General features: G+C 35.7%; 1 protein-coding gene across 1 annotated transcript; it reads right to left on the bottom strand.

Moving 5' to 3' along the window:
- Positions 1-4,261: 4,261 nt before the first annotated feature.
- LOC149182776 (uncharacterized) lies at positions 4,262-8,445 on the bottom strand. The gene is made up of 5 exons (XM_089416938.1): positions 7,693-8,445; positions 7,494-7,549; positions 7,253-7,366; positions 5,739-7,170; positions 4,262-5,626 (listed from the first exon to the last, which is right to left on the bottom strand). Exons 1-5 carry the CDS (start codon positions 7,903-7,905, stop codon positions 4,652-4,654), a joined length of 2,790 nt encoding a protein of 929 aa, XP_089273064.1. The 5' UTR covers positions 7,906-8,445; the 3' UTR covers positions 4,262-4,651.
- Between the last annotated feature and the right edge of the window lie 10,352 nt (positions 8,446-18,797).

Below are 18,797 nucleotides of genomic sequence, written 5' to 3'. Positions count from 1 at the left end.
GCCTTCAACTGTGATGTGAGATATGTAGCAGTCCTCTTGTCATGCCCGAAACTGCCCAACTGAATGTGCCATCCAACCAAATAGGAATAGCTTATGCAGTTTCCTAGCCCCAAGGACTCTAAACAAGCTCCCTAGCCCTCTATGCTCAAGTCCCAAAATTGCAGCCCGTAGTGTGTGTGCACAACCACAAGGTGCTCAACACCTTCCTTAATCTCAACTGATTATAACAACCCCCACTTCCAAGTTCCCAAACATCTTCCCCCTCCCCAAGACTCTAAAACAAAAAGTAAATGATGAAGAAACCCCCTCGCCACTCTCTACTCCTTTCATTTATCGCTTTTCCTCTTTCAAAATATCTCCCCCTTTAGTTTCTCGTCTACCAAATCTCAAAAGCCCTCCCTAACCAAAATCTATCACTTTTAAAGTATCACCTAGCCCTATTATTTTAATAATCGGGTTTCCCCAACCAACCAGATAAGGCATAAAAACTCAATCCAATAATGATAATTAATTCAAGGTCAAATCAAATACCTCACTATTACTAAGACCAAATTGTAATTTAATATTAAATTATCACAAAGTTACACTTAAAAGTCCACGATATTAGCTATATCTTCGATAAAGCCTAGGGACTAGTTAATATTATTTATCATAAAGTTTATTAATTAATAATTAATAAAGCATAATGACTAATTAAAAATAATTTAATATAAAATTAAATAGATCATCATTAATAAAGCATGAGGATTAATTAATATTAATTTAATATGAACTCCATTTAGGATTCAGTCAACATAGTATACCATAGAAATACTAGTGTGAGGTGTACGTATGTAGCTTCCTATACTAATAACACCAACAAAAAATTAATACAACAATCAATCTTTTAACAAGCTAATAACTAAAGATAACATAATAGGATAAAAAATAAACATTACAACAAAATATTTTTTTAGTATAAATTTTATCCTCCCCGATGGGGTGCTTTTCCAACAAAAGGCAAAGAGACGGGATGGCACCACCCCTCCTGGCCAAGTGGCCAAGGGATGTAGCACACCCCCTCCAAAGAATTAATGTCGGTTTTGATAGTTACCCCTCGTCTGAGACTAGTACACACCAACCTCAATCCAATACCATATGTAATAGACGTCTCACAACGAAGTTGATAAGCCAAGATGGTCCCGTCCCTGCATGGAAATGGATTGCACTTGTTTATAAACATGGATCTCCCTTTGGTGTGAGCTCATTTGCTTTCCATTGCTTGCCACTTTTCCCTGTGGTATGTATCTCCAACTATTTTTCGAAGCCCCCCTCCATGAAGGGCTCTGGTCAGCTCACCTTAGTGAAGCTCGCATCAAGCCCTGTCACTGGTTGTTAGAATCTCATTTGTGTAATTCGATGGTTTTGATATTATTCAGCTACTTTCTACATGGTCTTGAGGTTGGCAAGCTTGAGCTTGTTGTTTCTATTCCTGAATCCATCCTCTTAGCATACAGGTTGGAATGCTTGGCTAATAGTATGCAGTGGAAACTCGGTCATGGCCTCCCTCTGCAACATTATTTTGCTGGCAACACCCTCTTGCTTGGGTCAATATTCATAACTTGTTTTAGCCCTCAAAATCAAAAGAAATGATAAATATAAATATAAATTTCAAGTCGGCTTCAAAAGAGGGAAATTGAATTTTTGAAATTCAAACTTTTTGTCTCCACAAGTTCAAGTTGGCCAACCTACATGTCACAGTAATTCAGGGACATGAGATGTCTATATATATGATACTTGTCCTCAAACCACCATTTCAGATCACACAAAAATGTGTTCATCTATGTGAAGGACGGAGAACAGGAGCAGTCTGAACTTTGACCACATAGTCCAAGCATTGACCAAGCAAATCCTATCTATTTTTGACTTCGTTCGACCTCGCACTTGTGGAAAGAAGCCAAAGTCTTTCTGAGCATTTCGTTGAGCAGCATATTGAAGTTTCTTAGGAAAGTGCGAGAGGCCAAAATTTCAGGAGGTTGAAATTTCTCAATTTGACCAAGTTTGACCTAGCTTTTGTTGTTGGTCAATTTGACTTTATTTTGACTAGAAATATTAGATTATATCTCTTGTTGAACTAAATAATTTCTTTAAGAAATGGTTGTTGGGTTTTTCCCTAGTTAAGGTTTCCCTATGGTAAAATATTGAGTCTCTAGTGTTTGATTGTCTCTTCATGATCCTATTGTCATTATTGTTTATTGTTGAGATTTTGTTGTGGAATTACTTAATGATGAATGTGTTATAAGATGAATTGATAAAGAACCATTGGAAAGTAATTATCAGATTCAACAGTCTTGAAAAATCAATACCCATAGCACCCCCACAGGCGCCTATGGGACAATGATCAGCATCCAAGCCACATTGAACATCATCCGAGCATTCCCTAACTAGTTGACAACAAGAATGAACCAGTTCAAGTCATTTCTATAAATTTTCTCTTATACTTGTTGTTTATGCTCTTGCTCATTTTGTTTATGAACCAAATAGTTTTATCTCTATCCCAATCTACTCAAATTTTTGCAATGTTGCAACCAAATAGTTTTATCTCCATCTCAATCTACTCAAATTTTTGCAATGTTGCAAACTTTAGCATCAAGCTAAAATAAAAATAAAAAAAACCAAAATATCATAAAAATCATAAAAATATCCATAAAAATTAGCAAACATCAGCTAAGCCAAAAAAATTGCAATTTCAAAGTTCTATCACGATAAAATTGGGATGTTGGTAGTCTTCTTAGTAAAAAATTAAGATAACATCGCAAGCTTATCCATATATATCTCAATTTAAAAAGTGATAATATATATATGTAGAAAAATAAAATAAATTTCTTTTATACCCTAACCTTAGAACTAAAAAGAGCCATCGCCATCGCTTTCAACGTGTACGACACGTGGACACTTAACGTCCACAACTAGAAGAGTGTGAGCTCCAACACCTCTCGAAAACATCGAGACGCACTCGAAAACATCAAGATTTGCATGAAGATAAATAAATATCATATAAGATATAAAATGATTACTTTCATAAGTGTTCCAAATATTTAATACAAATATTATAATGCTTTCAATGACTAAGAAGAAATAATGAATAGTCATAATAATCAAAAAGATTCTTTATGACAAGAAATGATAGGAAACTTTCTAAAATATTCTATATTCAAAATTCCTTCGAAAACATGACAGTGTGCATTTTAATCTATACTCTCATAAATCGTCTTTAAATATAAAATATAGACACGTAAATCAAATTCAGATAGGAAAACGACAGACGAATAATATTAAAAATAATTTGGTATGTAACATCCCATTTTCACAATGTCACGCAAACAAAACTTTAACCTTATAACAAATCAAAAAGTCTAATGTAAACTATGTATTAAAAATATTTACAAACAAGTTCCATCGCACTTTAGAAAAAGGCACTTCACTTGAGTATCAAAAGAGACTTAATAAAGAAAAAAACAAAAAACATATATATAACATTTTCACTACTATGCTATTCTAACAACAAAACATTAAAAGTATGAATGTCGTATTTAAAAACTGAGCTGACCTCTCAACATAGAATGAAATTTAATTAAGGAGAATAAATTAGTGGTGACTTGTGAAAAGAATATCTTTTATTTATGTGAACGAGATTGAGGCTGAGGCTCCCCCCTTTGGTCGTACCATACATGGCATGGCATAAAATGTTATACGTATGTAATGGCATGGCATAAAATGTTATCCTTGATGCTTTAGTACGTCCTTGCATAGAGAGGGACCCATGAAAATATTATGGCTTAAACTATTGATAAGGATTAAGTATTTATGCAAATGTCATGACGTGTACTCATATCATTTTTGGCCTTTCCTAATCATAATTATATGATGGTAGATTAATATAGTCTGATTAGCTAGTAGTTTAATAGTATGAATGGGTTAATGGGGTAAAAAATCTTGAACTATTTCTGCTACATACTTTATTATTCAATGGCCTATTATGCTATTTAGGTTAATTACCATTTACAACCAAAAAAAAAATCTAAAAATAAAGTATTAACCATCTTTATTATTCAATGGCCTATTATGCTATTTAGGTTAATTACCATTTACAAATATAAAAAAAAAAAAAATTCTAAAAATAAGTATTAACCATGAACTATGATAGGACTGTATTGATGGGTACCAGTGAATAACAACTTACCTTTGACTAAACAGCCATTATGATCTGTTTGTCACCACCTTCATAAATTTTCTTTGATATGCAACCAAAAGTTAGTCAAAATTTGAATTCAGGGTTTCCACTCAGAAAGGGGAAAAATATGAATAATAACTCCTACCAGAATTTGTTCAGGCAGGGGAGGAACCTAATCTAGAGCCCAGTTTGGGGATTGTTGCCTCAATTGGAAGCATTCAATCGCTGAACAATCAACAGAAACGCACTGGATACAATTTTTACAGACAAGATGGAAGCTTTTTCCCTAGAATATATGCATATATATAGATAATTTACCTGCATGGAATTTCATCTCCATCTATTCGACTAAACAAAAATTCTCTGTATTTACATAATAGTCCAGCTGGGGTGGCCTGAGCAGAATCCGAATCCATGTCCAAAAACAGGAAGTTGCTCTCATTTTCTGAGTCTTTTTCTCGCCCTTGAAGCTGCTTCTGGATCCCCTGTGGCCTTTGATGGTGGCTCATCCTCTGCTCCTGATGCTCTTTTGACATGCTTAGGTGGCCTTCCAACTCCTCTTTTCAAGGGAGAGGGCTGGTCCTGATCTGATGTTCGTTGCTTGTGGGTGGGCTCAGGAGGAGGAGTGCCCTTCTCTTCCTTCATTGCTGCAACTTTGCCTAAAAGCTGCTCTGTGCTGCGGCCATTGTTGTTGTGGTGGTGGCTGTGACTGTTGCTCTTGTGGGTATGAGAATTGTTCCGCGACTCAACCAGTGGGGTGTTGCCGACCGTGGTCCTTTTGGGCTCGGTGTTGGAGTTCTTCTTGGGATCGTTATGAAAACCAGAGCCTTTCTTAGGTTGAATGCTGATTCCAGAGATTTTTCTTTCATCTCCAGCCTTGGGCATCTTTGATCTATTTGGTGCTTCAGCTTCAAATTTGTCTTCTGGTTTATTCTCAGGTTTTAGACGTGCAGAGGATGATACTTCAATTGCTTCCTTGGGTGGCTCCTGGGCGTTGTATTGTTCTTCCTTAGCGTTCAATCTGCTGGTGGTTTTGGATCTAGGTGCAGCTCTTGCCCCAACTAATAATGGCCTTGCGTTTCTCTTTCTGCTGCTGGGATTGAACTTGGTGGCATTGGCTGGGGGCCCCGGAATGGCCCTGGGGTCCCTTTTTCTTGTGGATGGGCCTTCCTGTTTTAGCAAAGCTTCTGTCTCGAATATCTTCGCCATCTCATTGTTTGCCAATTCTCTAAGCACCACCGCAGCTCTGTGCTCCTGAGAGGACTTGGGGTAGAATATAAGAGCATTGTTGAAAACCAGAAGCAAATCTCGGAAAAACTCCTGGCTGCCAGAGTAAGACCCTTCCTCCAATCTTGCCCTTATCATTCCCAAATCCATGTGTCGCCTGATAATGTTCCTGTATTGCTGCTTATTCTGCACAATCACAGAGCCCGCCTTAAGTATCGGTAACAACAGTTTCAAACCAATGAAAAAGCCATGAAATCAATCAAATAGTAAATAGAAAAGGGAGAACAAGAAAAGCAACCTGGCTCTCAAGTTTATGCTTGAAGAGGGATCCAAATTTGTGAGAAGTGAGGGCCCTTAAGCATTCCAGAAGAGGCAGCAATTTGCCCGGAACTTTGGGTTCCCTTCTGCTTCGTCTGCTCATTGGGGAAGTTTCAATCTCATCTGTGCCTTCCATTCTATCCTCCATATGGCTATCTCCAGAAGACCTTGTATGATTCCAGGCATCCATGGATTCATCACATTCTTTGTAATGCCCCTGCCCCTGCCCCTGCCCTTGCCCTTGCCCTTGCCCTTGCCGATGCCGATGCCGATGCCGATGCCCCTGTCCGCTTTCGCTTGCATCACGGCTGCTGCTGAAAGCTTTGGTGCCCTGCCTGATTGATATTTCCGCAGGGTTTGCAGAACTTAGAACATCGCTATCCACTGTTAGCCCTTTCTGGCATTCATCTCTAGTACCTTTCAATTCTTTGCCCTCGATATCCATGGATTCCGCACTCTCTTCCTCGATTCCGACTTCATTCTGTTTCTGCCTCCACGTTTCAGAATCTGTCGTAGTAGTAGCCGCCCCAAAAGCCGCCGGATTCTTCTTACCCTGTTTCCTTTTCCCTCGTGGAATAGGAGCCGAGCTTTTCTCAGAAGCATTGGTATCCACAGTACGCAATTCAGAGTTCTCTGTACAGCCAATAGAGGTCTGATCCCGATCCCCCTCAGCGTTCCGATCCGGCTCGGATTTGACGGGAGAATTTGCCGGGGGCGGGTAATTATCATTCAAATCAGGGTTCTGTTGGGGACTCGATCGCTGTGCAGTTTCTGCATCAAAATCCTCAGTTTTAGGCTTGTGGGGCATCAAAACACGATGGGAGCCATTTCCGGAAGGTCTTCTGCACGACCGCAAATCTGTCTTTTTCAGGGCCAAATCGGTTCTCAAGCGGCGACCCTTGATGTTGGAATCCTTCGACTCGACAAAATCGTGCCGAGATCTCCTGTTTTCCTTCTCGTCTGCCAAAGTTTCAGAACTGCCATAGAACGAATCCAGCGGAGATGATGGGTGAACCTCAGATATGGGCTGCTGGTTCTTCGGCCCCGTCTCTGTTCTCGAACCCGGCACCGGCACAGGCACAGGAACAGGAACAGAACCAGGAACAGACTCTGCCGCTTTCTTCTCATCGTCACGATCTGGATCTCTCTTCGGGGATCCTCTCTCAACAGGTGACGGGTTCGATTCCTGATCCCGTCGTCCTATCCGGTCGCTCTGAATTCCCTCGCTCTTGTCGATTTCGCAGACAGTTTCGATCCGTTGATGCTTAGCCGGCGAGCACCAGGCCACCGTCTCGGCGCCATCTGGAGCCGCTTCAGTAAAACTACCCGCCGAGGATCGATCCTTGGATCTCTCCGAACCCGCCTTCGAATCTTCTCCAGCCTTAAGCCTCCGTAACTCGGATTCAAGCGACCTGCAAAACACCCAAAGCCAAAATCTCACATCTTTTATCCCCCAGAAACCAAAAACTTCGACAAAACCAAAACCAGACATACCCAATTGAATCATTCTTGAGCGGAATCTCTTGCGTCTTCAACTGTGCAATCCTGCGCGCCCTCAAAACTTCCAGCAGCACGCTGTTCCGTTCGTCATTCGAATTCTCAGGATTCCTGTCATTCATTCACCCACGTCATTCACGAAATTAAAAGAAAAAAAAAAATTAAAACGAAAAAAACAATAAAGTCAGAATGCGAGAATACGATATCAAATATCATAACATAATCCTCTGCCCCCTACTCGCTAACATGACCATTAAACCGCCTCCGCAACGCATCGTACTTTGCCTTACACGCCTGCAAAAATATAAAAACAACAGCAGCAGCGGCGCCACCACCACCACCACCGCTCAACCAAATCATTAAATCATTCCACAGGAATAACAAAACAAAAAACCGGGTATTTTCCAGAAAGCGGTTTTGAAAGGGAGGGCCACCACCTCTGGCGAAAAAACGTATGGGGACACAATCCGGGCTCGCAGCTCCTCAGAAATCAACTCCCAATTCCGCGTTCCGTGTCTCTCCACTGCACCCGCCAACAACAATTCCTCCCACGTCCCCCACATCATACTCCCCCGCTCCCTCTCCCTCTCCCTCTCCCTCTCCCTCTCCCCCTCCACCTCCTCCTCTTCGCCTCTTCGCCTCCCATTCATTATTCAAATCCTCATATCACCAAACCACCCAAATTCTTCAGCACTCAACGTACTTTATACGCAAACAACCAAAACGAAAACCCAAATCCAAATCCAATCAATCCTCCTCCTCCCTTTCATTCAAAAACTTTAAAAAACCAAAACTTTCAGATCCTCTTTCACGTAGATTTTGCCCTCAGATCTGAACCTACATCGCCACCCCCATCATCCCTATCATCATCATCATAACATCATCATCATCCTACCTCTTCCCCTTCCCCTCACATTTCTTCACCCATCATGCCCATGCCTTTACCCATGATGCCCATGCCGCGGATGACCATAACCATGATCATCACATCAACATCATCATCGCCATCGCCAAGAACGGTGGTGGGTGGTTAGCTAAAGTTGGTTGGTACCCCATTCATTCATCAGATACATACAAATACCAAATGAAAAATTAAAAACCCTTACACTTATACATAAACATACAAATGAAAAATTAAGAACCCTTACACTTATACATACACATACAAATACCAAATGAAACATAGAAAATCCCTTACCAAATGAAAAATAAAAAACCCAAACCCTTACACCACCATTTCCCATCCTCCCCCTCAACCCAGATACTTTCACTCAGGCGCTCCGACGCCCTTTGAAAACCCAAATCCAAGTCAAGCCCGAGGGAATCGATCGCCGATTTCTTTAATAAACCTAATTCCATCCATACACCACAACGACTAATAATATTCTTTAACTAATATATCATAAATAATAATATTAAATTAAATTAAATAAATATCCCACCCTTTTTACTTTTCTGTCTCTCCCTTCCGAATACGATACAATTCCCTAATTCTCTCTCTCTTTTCTCTCTCATCCGCCTGCCCTGCCCGGCCCGGCCTTGCCTTGCCAACGACGTTCTCAAACTCGAGAGTTTGAATTTCCGCAAAACTATTGCTGACGTGTCATTTCCGTAGCGTCTATTTTTGATTTTCTGTTATTTCCTCTCCAGTCTATTTCGGGTGCTCTCCATTTGGGTGTGTACCCTCCCCACGCTTTGCAAATATGTTTATTATTTTATTTCCATCCAACTAAAAGTGGGATTGATGCTGTGGGCTGACATGGCAAATTTGATGGGCTATCCACTATCGGCAGTGTGTGGATAAGATGTCATGCTACAGAGCGGGGGAGGGGGAGCGTGCGTTGTTATGTGCTCAAGGGAAAAAATTTAAAAGTTAACATGGCAATGTATAGGGGAGCGTGCTTTGTAGATGTAATAGCCATGTGAGTAAGGTCAATTTTTTGAGGCTTTGTATGTTAGTTAATTTTGCTGTGTAAACCATTAAACTTCTAACAAACCATTTAAAGTCAGATGATAGGTTGCGTTAAGATTGCACCGGAGAGTGTGCATTGTGGGTATGTCATAAGAGTAACAATTAAGATCTTCTGCGGTAAAGAGGTGAGTGGTTAAGATTAAGATTGTATATTACGAAATAACGTGTATTGTGGTTGGGGTACGTGATAAAAATAACAATTAAGATTTTTGCAGTGGAGAGAGTAAGAGGTGAGTGATTAAGATTAAGATTGCATGTTACGAAATAGCGTGTATTGTGGTTAGGGTTTGTGATAAGAATAATAATTAAAATTCTTTTTATTGGAGAAGGTAAGTGGTTAAGATTAAAATCGCAGATTACGAAAGAATGTGCATTGTGATTGTGGGTATGTGATAAGAGTAACAATTAAGATTCTCTGCAATGGAGAAGGAGAGTGGTTAAGATTAATATTGCATGTTAGGGTTTATGATAAGAATAACAATTAAGATTCTTTCTACTAGAGAAGGTGAGTGGTTAAGATTAAAATTGCATATTACGAAATAATGTGCATTGTGATTATGGGCATGTGATAAGAGTAACAATTAAGATTCTGTGCAATGGAGAAGAAGAGTGGTTAAGATGAATATTGCATGTTACGAAATAGCGTGCATTGAGTTGTGATAAGAATAACCATTAAGATTTTTTTTGTAATGGAGAGGGTGGGTGGTTAAGATTAAGTTTGCATGTTACGAAATAACGTGCATTGAGATTACAATGAGATTATGATGGTTTGTTATGAAATCATGTGCTTCATGGTTGAGGCTATATAATTTAAAAAAAAATAGTAAAAAATAATTTAAAACTATGGGAAAATATGTGTTGTGGTTATGGGTATGTGATGCCATTATATAGTATTACAAAATGTGTTTTCCTTATGTAATAAGAGTAACAATTAAGATTTTATGTAATGAAGAGGGTGAGAGGTTAAGATTAAGATTGTATGTTACGTACATGAAAATGTGTGATATGGCTATGTGTATGTAACCAGGGTAACTATTAAGATTCTCTGTAATGGGGAGGGTGAGTGGTTAAGATTAAGTTTGCATGTTACGAAATAGTGTGTTATGGTTATGTTATGTAATAAGAGTAACAAATAAGATTCTTTGTAATCGAGAGGGTGAGTGGTTATGGTTATGTCTATGGGTATGTGATGCCATTATATATTATTACAAAATGTGTTTTCCGTATGTAATAAAAGTAATAATTAAGATTCTATGTAATGAATAGGGTGAGAGGTTAAGATTAAGATTGCATGTTACGTACAGGAAATGTGTGATATGGCTATGTGTATGTAATAAGGGTAACTATTAAGATTCTCCGTAATGGAGAGAGTGAGTGGTTAAGATTAAGTTTGCATGTTACGAAATAGTGTGCTATGGTTATGTTATGTAATAAGAGTAACAAATAAGATGAGTGAGTGGTTAAGATTAAGTTTGCATGTTACGAAATAGTGTGCTATGGTTATGTTATGTAATAAGAGTAACAAATACGATTCTTTGTAATCGAGAGGGTGAGTGGTTAAGATTAAGTTTGCATGTTACGAAATAGCTTCCATTGAGATTAAGCTTGTTTATTATGAAACCATGTGCATTATGGTTGAGGCTATGTAATTAAAAAACGTAATTAGTGAAGAACTATTTAAAGTTAAAATTATATGTTATGAGAAATTGTGGATATGATTGTATAAGAGAATGTGAGTTATGGTTGTTTTTGTGAGTATGTGTTAAGTTATTAAGATTTTTTTTAAATAGAATGTTTGTCATAGTCAATGGGATAATATAATATCATTGTGAGATTATATGAGAGAATGTGCATAGTGGTTACTTTTGTTGGTATGTGATAAAGAATAATAAGTTAAGAAAAAATTAAATAATTTTTTAAAATTAAAAAATTTATGTTATGAAATAAGTGCATAATAATTGAGGTAATGTAATAAAATAAAATATTAAAAAATCACTTAAAATTAAAGATTATTGTTTTGAAAGAATTTGCATAAGATTGTACACCAGCATGTGTGAGATGGTTATGCCTAGGTTATTGCAGAAAAATTTAGAACATTTTTTAAAATTAAGATTACTGGTTACAAGAAAAAATGCATAATATTGTATATGAAATAGTGTTATCTTTGAGAAAAGTACGTGTTGTTATATAAGATTGTACAATAGAAGATGTGAACTTTTTTCAATCAAGAAATAATTTAAAAATAAATGAAGGTTAATATTGAAACCATTTATAGCTAGAATTCTATATGATAGATAACATTTATCATATGTTATCGTTGCAGTTATGAGATCAAAGCAAATTTTAAGAAACCAAAGTCTCTTGTGATGAATTTTAGGTATATGCTAAAGGAAAGTTCATCTAAAATTGCATGTTTTAAGACAATATACAATGATGTTTGTGAGTGCGTTTGAAGAATATTTTATAGAATCATTTATTGTTGAAATTATATGCTACAAGTAAAATTTTAAAATTATCATTTAAGATAAGATTGTATTTTAGAATTATTTAAAATTAAGATTGTAAATTTTAAAGAACTACTTAAAATGAAGATTATATGTTTTATTTTATTTTTTGTATCTAGAGAAATTGGATACCAGAAAATTTTGAGTTTCACATTGGCATTGTAACTTGTAGGTGTCTACTTGCTTTGGCACTATAATCTTTAAATATTTACTTACAGCACTTATGTAGACATAGTTAATGGAAGAATTCATAGTGTATACAATACTTCCTATCACTATCAACGTCAATCGAACAAAAAAAATTATATAAAAAAATAAATTAAAATTATATATTATAAGAAAATATGTTTTGTAAAAATAATAAATTTAAATAACTATTAAAATTACCTGTTATAATATGAGCATAGTTATTTCATTGGGAAAAAATCAAAATATCTATTTAAAATTAAAATTGTATAACAATTACAATAATGTCCTGAAGGAAATTTTTTAAAAATCTATTTAAATTAAGAATGGATAGAAAGATTATATATAATTTATAATTTTAATTATATATATAGATAAATATAAATTATTAAAAAAAAAAAATTGTAAGTTTGGTAGGACCACCTTATTTTTGAATTTTTACATGTCCGTTATTCACCCCATTTCGGGGGAAAGTAGCACAATAATCAAACCCAAGATCTCCGGTTCCGTGAGACTTCATTTCACAGCGATTGCCACTTGAACTACCCATGGACATAAATTATAATAAAAATATTATAATTATATAAAAAAATGGTTATGAATATAAAATTAAGCTAAAAATGATCAGAAGTATAAAACCAAATTTTGGAAAAATTATCTAGTAAGTTATAGGGGAGCGTGCTTTGTAGTTGTAATAGCCATGTGGATAAGGTCAACGTATGGAGACATTGTAGGTTGTACTTTTGCTATGTGAACGAGGGAACTTTCTATGAAATTATTTAAAGAGATGATAGTGTGCATTAAAATTGCATAGGAGAGTGTGTATTGTGGTTTTGGATATGTGATGAGAGTAACCATTAAGAGATTTTCTGGAGCGTGTAGTTAAGATTAAGATTATATATTAAAAAGTATTGTTATTATAATTATAATTATAATTATATTTATATTTATATTTATATTTATGTAATTATAATTGTTAAAAATTAATTAATTATATAATATGAATGAGAAAATGGATATAATTTATTTACAATAGAATAATGGAGAAAGCGAGTGGTTAAGATTAAGATTACATGTTACTTAAATAATGTGTATTGAAATGTGATAAGAGTAACCAGTAAGATTTTGTGTAATGGAGAGGGTGAGTAGTTAAAATTAAGATTGCATGTTACGAAATAGTGTGCATTGAGATGTGATTAGAGTAACAATTAATTTTTTTGTAATGGACAAGGTGAATGGTTAAGATTAAGATTGCATGTTACGAAATAGTGTGTGTTGCAGGTGCATCATGGTTGAGGCTATATAATTTAAAAAAACAATCCATTTAAAATTAAGATTATAAGATTGTACAGGAAAATGTGTGCTATGGTTATGGGTATGTGATACCATTATATGTTATTATGTAATGCTTTGTGAGTTTGTAATAAGAGTAACAATTAAGATTGGAGAGGGTGAGTGGTTAAGATTAAGATTGTATGTTATGAAATAGCGTGTATTGAGATTAAGATTATTTATTATAAAATCATGTATATTATGGTTGAGGCTATGTAATTAAAAAAAGAAATTAGTGAATAACCATTTAAAATTAAAATTATATATTATGAGAAAGTGTGCATAAGATTGTACCGGAGAATGTGTGTTATAGTTTTTTGTGAGTATGTGTTAAGCTATTAAGAAATTATGTGTGTTATAGTTTTTTTTTAGTATGTCTTAAGTTATTAAGAAATTTTTAAAATAAAATGTGTGTTATTCTTTTTTTTTTGAGAAAGTAACGTTATAATGTGTGTTATTGTTAAGGGATAATAGAATATCACTACAAAATGCATATGAGATTATATAGGATAAAGTGCATTATGGATAAAGACCATAATTAAAGAAAATTTTAAATATTATTTAAAATTAATATTTTTATGTTATGAAATAATGTGCATTATAATTGAGGTAATGTATTCAAAGAAAATATTAAAAAATCATTTAAAATTAAAGATTATTGTTCTGAAAGAATTTTCATAATATTGTACATGAGTATGTGCGATATGGTTATGGCTATGCGGTGAAGGAAAAATTTAGAGCATCTTTTAAAATTAAGATTACATGTTACAAGAAAGCAAGTATAAGTTTGTACAAGAGATTGTAACATTGTATGAAAAGTACATGTTATAGGAAAGCGGGTATAATATCATATAATAAAGAGTTTGTTGTATAAGGTTGTACAATAGAAAATGTGAACTATTTGTTATTTATATGTGATGGAGAAATAATTTAAAAATCAATTGAAGTTAACATTGAAACCATTTAGTTTGTGAGCTAGCCAACAACGCGCAAGCTACCTCTGTGTTCTCCAAAGACAAGCATCATGTTTAGCCTGTTTTTATTATCTTACAGTCACAATGTTCAAGCTTGTGACAGTGGTCATTTTGGCATTTTGGTTCAATAGGTTGTTGGCAAGATTTTTAGGCTCAAACATGGTATTAAATTTTTAAAATGTGCACATGACACAGTATTTTTGGATTTTCAGTCTCACCATGGGACCAATTGGTTTCCCCATGAAGCGCAGTTGGTCCCATGAAGACCATCATCGCCTTCGATGGTGCACAATAAATATTGTACTCCTTTTTTGTTAATATAAAATCATAACTAGCTTAAAAGAAAACATTGAAACCATTTTAAATTAAGATTGTATATGATAAATAGCATGTGTCATTGTGGTTATGCAATCAAAGCAAATTTTAAGGAACCAAAGTCTCTTGTGATATATGTAACGTATATGATAAAGGAAATCCAATTAAAATTGCATGCTATATACAATGAGGTTGAGTATAATTAAAAATTGGAAGATAGATTTTATGAATGAACCAATAGCTCATGGGTGAGACAAGCTGCACCTGGAGGCTACCAAACAACACTGCCACATTCTCATTAACCAAATCGATCATCAATACACAAATTTATATGATTACATTTTGTTAGGGGGATCTAACAAACTCCAAATAAATAGGATCAAAGTCCTAAATAAGTACACAATCAAAACAACCAAACAATTTCTTTCTCCATTATTTTTAAGTCTCCCCCTTAATGGAGAAAGGATTTATTTCCACACCTAATATCTCCCTAAACAACTCAAATTTCATCTTCCCAAGAGGCTTAGTGAAAATGTCAGCAACATTTTCACAAGTATTACAATACATTAGAGTAATATCTTTAGACTGTATCTTCTCTCTAACAAAATGAAACTGAGCATCAACATGCTTTGTTCTTGCATGATAAATTGGATTATTATCCAACTTGATTGAGATTTGGTTATCGCATTTGATCATTGTAGCCTTCTTTTGTTCTTCTCCAACATCTTGAAGAACTCTCCTCAACCAAACAAATTCACAAGTTGTTACACACAAAGCTTTATACTTTGCATCAGTGGATGGAAAAGATACAGTAGGTTGCTTCTTGCTACTCCATGGAACTATCCCGAATCCAATTCTAAAAGCATAATGTGTAATAGATCTTATATCATCCGGATTACCAACCTAGTATGAATCTGAGTAGCATGCCATCTCAACATCAAATGAATAAGTATACTTAATTTCAAAATTAATTCTACATTTAAGATACCTAAGTAAACCTTTCACTGCTTTCCAATGGATTTCTAGAGGTCTTGCCATAAACTGACTTAATACACTAACACAATATGTTATATCAAGTTTGGTTGTAGTAAGATAATTCAAGATTCCCACCAGTTGTTTATAGAACATACCATAAACCTCTTTTGAGCCATCATCACTATGAAATTTCACATTCTGTTGCATTGGAACAAAAGCAACTTTACACTGATCCATTTTGAACTTCTTAAGCAATTCTCTAACATACTTACCTTGAGAAACAAAAGTTTGACCAACATCTCTCCAAAATTCAAGACCTAGACAGTAATGTAACTCTCCAAGATCTTTCATCTCAAATACTTGTGACATCTGCACCTTAATTCCATCAATTAGTTTACCATAATTCCCTGTAATAATTAAATCATCAACATACAAAGAAATCAGTACAACATGCCCCTTTGAATCAAATTTGGTATACATATTTAGGTCACTTTGGCTCCTGTTGAAGAAAGAAGAAGTCTATCTTCTCATACCACGACTTCGGTGCCTGCTTCAACCCATACAAATATTTCTTTAATTTACAGACTAGATGTTCTTGACCCTTTTTCACAAAACCCTTCTAGTTGAGTAAGATAAACATCCTCCTTTAACTCACGATTGAAAACTGCATATTTTACATCTAATTGGTGAATATTCAAATGGTACTTTATATCTCATACAATTAACAATCTAATAGTGTTCAAATTAGCTACATGTGCAAATGTTTATGCATAATCAATGCCCTATTTTTGTGAGTACCCTTTTGCCACCAATATGGCCTTGTATTTATCTATGCTACCATCTACTTTAAATTTGGGTTTTACAACCATTTACATCCTACGGGCTCTTTATCTTTAGGTAGCTCAGTCAATTCTTGGGTTTTGTTTTTCATTATAGAGTCATATTCTTACTTCATTGCTTTTCTCTACTCTTCATGTTCATTAGCTTCATTAAAACTCACGAGCTCTTTGACATTTAAAACACTACTCATCAGGGCATAGTCCTTATACCTTTCGAGTAGGAAAATATGGCGTGTAAATCTCCTTGAGATTAAATGTCTTCACCTCTCTTCTTTGAAGGTCCTTCTCCACCTCTAAGTGATCTTTGACTACTAGTACTATCCATATCGCTGGATTTTTCCTCAAGCTTTTGTTTCTCTCTATCTTCGACTTCTTCTGTAGTGTCTTCAACTTCAGGAAGTATGTGCCACCTTTCATAGTTGTTGTCCTTGTTGCCTTCATCTTCCTTGTCATGGAAATTACATCTCTAGTACTTGCAAATACTTTGTGAATAAAAGGATCAAACATTTTATAAGATTTAAATTCTAAACAGTACCCTACAAAAATACATTTGATGTCTTTCACATAAAGTTTCTTTCTATTCTCCTAGTTTAAAACTATACAAGGATTTGAATGGGTTCTTAACATCAAGATACCTTGTTGGACTTATGTTCTTTAAATAAACAACAGTATTAATGGCCTTAGCCCAAAAAACATTTGAGAGATACTTACCTTTAATCATACTTTGTGCACACTCCAGCAATGTTATGTTTTTCCTTTCTGCAACACCATTATTATGTTTTGGGGTGTAGGATACTTTAAATTGCTACACTATTCCATGATCTTTATAGTAGTTGATGAAGTTCCCCAACCTGTACTCTCCCCCTTGTAGAAATTGAATAATATGACACTTATTCACAGAGATTATCCCGATTATACACTATTGCGGAATACGTGCATAATACATAACCTCCTCTACATTGATCATCAATTTAGCAGCATTAAAAACAATGAAACATCAATCACATGCACACATTAACACAGTATGTAACCCGGGGAAAGCATACAGCTGAAAACCCCACACTATCTGTATATTATAATGATTGAGAACATGTAACAATACATAGTACAATACTCCTCACAAGTACTCAGTACTATCTCCACCTGTTACACACAAACTAGCTCAGATCTGATGCCTCAAATCTCCTCCACTGTTTGCCTGCCTCCGCTGCACAATCCTGCAAGAGAATAATGATGAATGGTTGAAGAAAACTCGTATTTCCTTGGCTGAACCACGCAATCCTCATTGGCATTACTTAATCCCACTGATTGTGCAAGATCTCATGCACAACTATAGTCACAACTGATAGCAATCTCAACCTCTAACACCTATCTCCACTAAGCTGTCCATGCACTGAGTTAACTGATGTATTCTTTAGTTTCTTTATGAGTTAATAATTAGTGAATTAGTTTAACAATTAATTCACATCACTCATCACTAGTGTATTTGCAGTTAGACTAAATACAACTAGTTCAACCAAGTCAAACTGAACACAACTCCACAATCAACTCCACCAAACTCAACCACATGAGTTCTAACTGAAGTCCTGCATGCAATAGCTCAACTGACCCACAAGAAAAGCGTATTTCCTTCTGACAGCTGCATGTGCCACATCTGTAGCTCAAACTGAAGTGCTCCAAGAGGATAAGATAATGTTTATAGTCCAAATATTATTATGAGCTAATAATATTCGACTGTTCTATTTTTAGCTTGGCAGTCTAAAAATAGAAACTGCCCATATGTCTAAAAATAGAGGTCCATCTATTTTTACCAACATGACTAATCATCCACAAATAGCATCCTGCAACTCATAGACCATGATCCATATGTCTAAAAATAGACATAGTCTAAAAATACACTTTGCGCCAAAAATAGCCTACAGGCCCACTTAGTGAAGGCGACTTCTTTCCACTAAGCTCCATCATCTTGTTGCATTCTCAACACTCCCTCTCAACAAGATATGGATTATCAGCAACCCCTATCCTGCCTCGGTGGTATTCGAATTTGCTCTTGGTGGGCGCCTTCGTCAAGATATCAGCATCTTGATCCTCCGTTGGGATGTATGAAAGTAACATGATTCTCTGCTGCACACAATCTCTGATATGATGGTACCCGATGTCAATGTGCTTAGATCTATCATGAAATACTGGATTGGCCAAGAGTTTAATCCAACTTTGGTTATCACAGTAAATCACAGTAGGCTCCAAGTATGAACTGAACAACCCGACCAGGATCTTCCTCATCCATATAGCCTCGCATGCAGCCAAACTTGTTGCCATATACTCGGCCTCTGATGAACTGAGTGCCACGGATCTCTGCTTCCTGCTGTACCAAGAAACTGTTGTCGACCCGATTGTGAAGACCCCTCCAAATGTGCTCTTTCTTTCCGTTGGGCTCCCTGCCCA

Source organism: Pinus tabuliformis, chromosome 3_2, assembly GCF_031772625.1.
Source record: "Pinus tabuliformis cultivar Carrire ecotype Pingquan chromosome 3_2, CPIR1, whole genome shotgun sequence".
In the NCBI taxonomy this organism is placed as follows: domain Eukaryota; kingdom Viridiplantae; phylum Streptophyta; class Pinopsida; order Pinales; family Pinaceae; genus Pinus; species Pinus tabuliformis.
Note: the sequence above shows the minus strand (reverse complement) of the source record. Positions and strands in the feature narration are given on the sequence as shown.

What these genes read in the sequence shown, in the direction of transcription:
- LOC149182776 (XM_089416938.1), bottom strand. Translation starts at nt 7,905, where the DNA reads ATGAATGGGAGGCGAAGAGGCGAAGAGGAGGAGGTGGAGGGGGAGAGG. An exon ending in CATACGTTTTTTCGCCAGAG is followed by an intron (nt 7,550 to 7,692) that starts GTGGTGGCCCTC and finishes ATATTTTTGCAG; the next exon opens with GCGTGTAAGGCAAAGTACGA. An exon ending in TTTAATGGTCATGTTAGCGA is followed by an intron (nt 7,367 to 7,493) that starts GTAGGGGGCAGA and finishes AATGAATGACAG; the next exon opens with GAATCCTGAGAATTCGAATG.